This window comes from Apodemus sylvaticus, chromosome 1 (assembly GCF_947179515.1).
Source record: "Apodemus sylvaticus chromosome 1, mApoSyl1.1, whole genome shotgun sequence".
NCBI lineage: Eukaryota > Metazoa > Chordata > Mammalia > Rodentia > Muridae > Apodemus > Apodemus sylvaticus.
In genome coordinates this window covers 49,264,184-49,267,171 of record NC_067472.1, presented here as the reverse complement: position 1 = coordinate 49,267,171, position 2,988 = coordinate 49,264,184, and the positions used below count along the sequence as shown (strand labels likewise).

The 2,988-nt window shown below is 35.0% G+C and overlaps 1 protein-coding gene across 1 annotated transcript; it reads left to right on the top strand.

Moving 5' to 3' along the window:
• Positions 1-503: 503 nt before the first annotated feature.
• LOC127678026 (olfactory receptor 5B12-like) lies at positions 504-1,451 on the top strand. Its single transcript, XM_052172870.1, has one exon. It carries the CDS (start codon positions 507-509, stop codon positions 1,449-1,451), a length of 945 nt encoding a protein of 314 aa, XP_052028830.1. The 5' UTR covers positions 504-506.
• The last annotated feature ends 1,537 nt before the right edge of the window (positions 1,452-2,988 follow it).

Here is a 2,988-nt window from a genome sequence, read left to right as displayed (position 1 = left end):
ATTAACCAGCACCTAAAATTATTACATAGCCACAACTAGTGCTTTAAACTTGATGGAAGTATTAGAGATTGGAAATACAATGGACGGGTTCTGTTACCAACAAAAAGCAAAGAATAAATTGCATGTTTCTACATTGTTCTTATTTCAAAGAAAGATTCTGTTGTACGTCTCAGAAAATATGCTTGTAAGAATTTTCAAAAACATATCAGTCCTTTGTTACTGAAAAAAATCTATTTTCATATACAAGAAAACTGATATAAGACCTGTATTTATTAAAGGGACAGCTATTGGTAGAAATAAAGTGAGAGGTTCCATTGGATCCAATACCAGGTAAGTAACTCCATTTAGAAGATTCCTACCCAGAGTACAGATTAAGCCATTGCACCCTGGATAGGATGCTGGCATATGAATAAGAGAATATCAACATACTTAAAAATCTCTTGGTGATGTCCAAATATATTTTTTGTTTCATCATAGGAGCCTGTCACAAATCCAATATAAAACTGATGCATAATATTTCAGAAGTGACTGAATTTATTCTTGTTGGATTAACAGATGCCCCATTTCTGCAAGTTCCTTTATTTATCATATTCACTTTCATTTACTTGACTACATTGGTTGGGAATCTTGGTATTATTTTGTTGATTCTCTTGGACTCTCGACTCCACACGCCCATGTACTTTTTCCTCAGCAACCTCTCCCTTGTGGACTGGATTTATGCCTCAGCTGTCACTCCCAAGGTAATAGAAGGATTTCTTACAGAATATAAGATCATATCCTACAATGCATGTGTTGCACAAATGTTCTTTTTTGCAGCCTTTGCTACTATTGAGAGTTTTATCCTAGCCACAATGGCTTATGATCGTCATGCAGCAGTGTGCAAACCCTTGCATTACTCCACCACTATGACATCTTTGACATGTGCCCTGCTTCTTGCTGGATCTTATGTCAGTGGACTCTTACAATCTTCCTTCCATGTAGCCCTTACTTTCAATCTCTCCTTCTGTCATTCCAACATTATCAATCACTTTTTCTGTGATATTCCCCCACTATTAGCTCTTTCATGCTCCAGTATTTACACAAATGAAATTGTACTCTTCATGTTGGCAGCATTCAATGTTGCTTTTACTCTATTGGTTATCTTGACATCTTACTTACACATTTTTGTTGCAATTCTGAGAATGAACTCTGCTGAAAGCAGGAAGAAGGCCATTTCCACCTGTGCATCTCACCTTACGACTGTTTCTATCTTCTATGGCACAATTATCTTCATGTACTTACAGCCCAGCTCGAGTCACTCCATGGATACTGACAAAATGGCATCTGTGTTCTACACCATGGTCATTCCCATGCTGAATCCTCTTGTATATAGCCTGAGAAATAAAGAAGTCAAGAATGCATTCAAGAAGGTTGCTGGAAAAGCAATGTCTTCACTAGGATTAGTCAATTAACTCTAAAGTATCTTTTAGTTCAAGAAATATTCTTTACAAGTATTTGCTGTTCATTCTATTTGGAGTCTGACAATATATAACTAATTTTGGATAAGTTATTATAGAAATTATGTGCTTTAATTTAAAATCTAAACTGTAATCCTAGATACTAGAATACCCAACACTGCACCATACTTCATGTGTTAAATACTGTTTTGTAATTATTTCCTCTGAATTGAGGCATTCGGGAGATTAGGGAGATTACAAGACTCAAGAAGTAAATAAAATTACAATTCTCATATTCATCACAAAATTTAAGATTCAGGATACCAAGGAAACTTACTATGTTCCCAAGATTAGAAATTTATATGAGTCAGGTACACTAAACCATAGAACCATACCAGTATACTAATGCTAGAGATCGGAGACTCTCAAACCACACTCCTGAAAGTTGCTTATTGGGTTATAGCAATTCTTATTTTTCCTGAATAATCAGCCATCATGATTCGACTTTCTAAGAATGCACCTTTTTTTAAAATACTCATTTTCCTGCAGGTAGCTCCTAATCCATGCTCCTGTAAGTCATAACTATGAATAAACTCATTGTTTCAGCAATATTGACTTCCATAAGTGTGTCTAATCTTTATGCCATTGGCATGCCCTCTAAGCTGAATAGACATTACTTTACATCTCAGTCAAAAACAGCTACGTTTTTAGCAAACTATTTATCTATAGATATCTATAGATAGATAAATAGATTAACAGATACCAGAGTTATATCATCTTTACAAGTTTTATTGTTTTCTTGAATGTTCCATAAAATGTTTTGCAATATTCACCTATTTTCAATTAATATTCCCTCCATTTATACAATCTATTTTTGTGCATATTTGTTTTCTTCGGATTAAGATAAAATTTATGATTCCCCAAATGAACTTCTATGTGTCCTTCTATGGAAGTATGGCCAACCTAACAGTAACTATATTGTTAGAAAACAAAAATGACAACAAACAAAAACCAGCCAATCAAACAAACAAAAAAGCTTCACTTTCTCCCAGCAGCTATTAATTGGCACCAACCTTATCGATAGTGGCAAGAGTATTTGCTCAACACTTTTTTTAAATTAATAGTTCGGTTAATAAATTTTTAATCCCACCTTCATTTTTGCTTCATTTTCATTCAATATGTCTATCTCTGTATTAATGTAATTTTAAATTCACATATTCTTTTTTTTCATTTCAGTCAACCATATATTTTTGAGCATCACTCAGGTATTTATTGCTATTCAAATTAAGCTCACTGAGCTAATTGTTCATGTTTTATACAAATATCTTAAATCATTTTGGGGGGAGGGGTATAGAATAGAGTTTATTCAGGGCAGAGGATAGGAGTTAATGGGGTAGTGGAGGCAGAGAGAGGCAGAAAGAGACAGAGTGAGGGAGAGAGTAGAGAAGTGGAGGCTGGCCATGACCATGTGGATAGAGGGGGGAGGGGAGGAAAGTCCAAGAGGGCAGAGAGATAAGAGTGGTGATAAGAGGCAAGAGGAATACGAGCATCT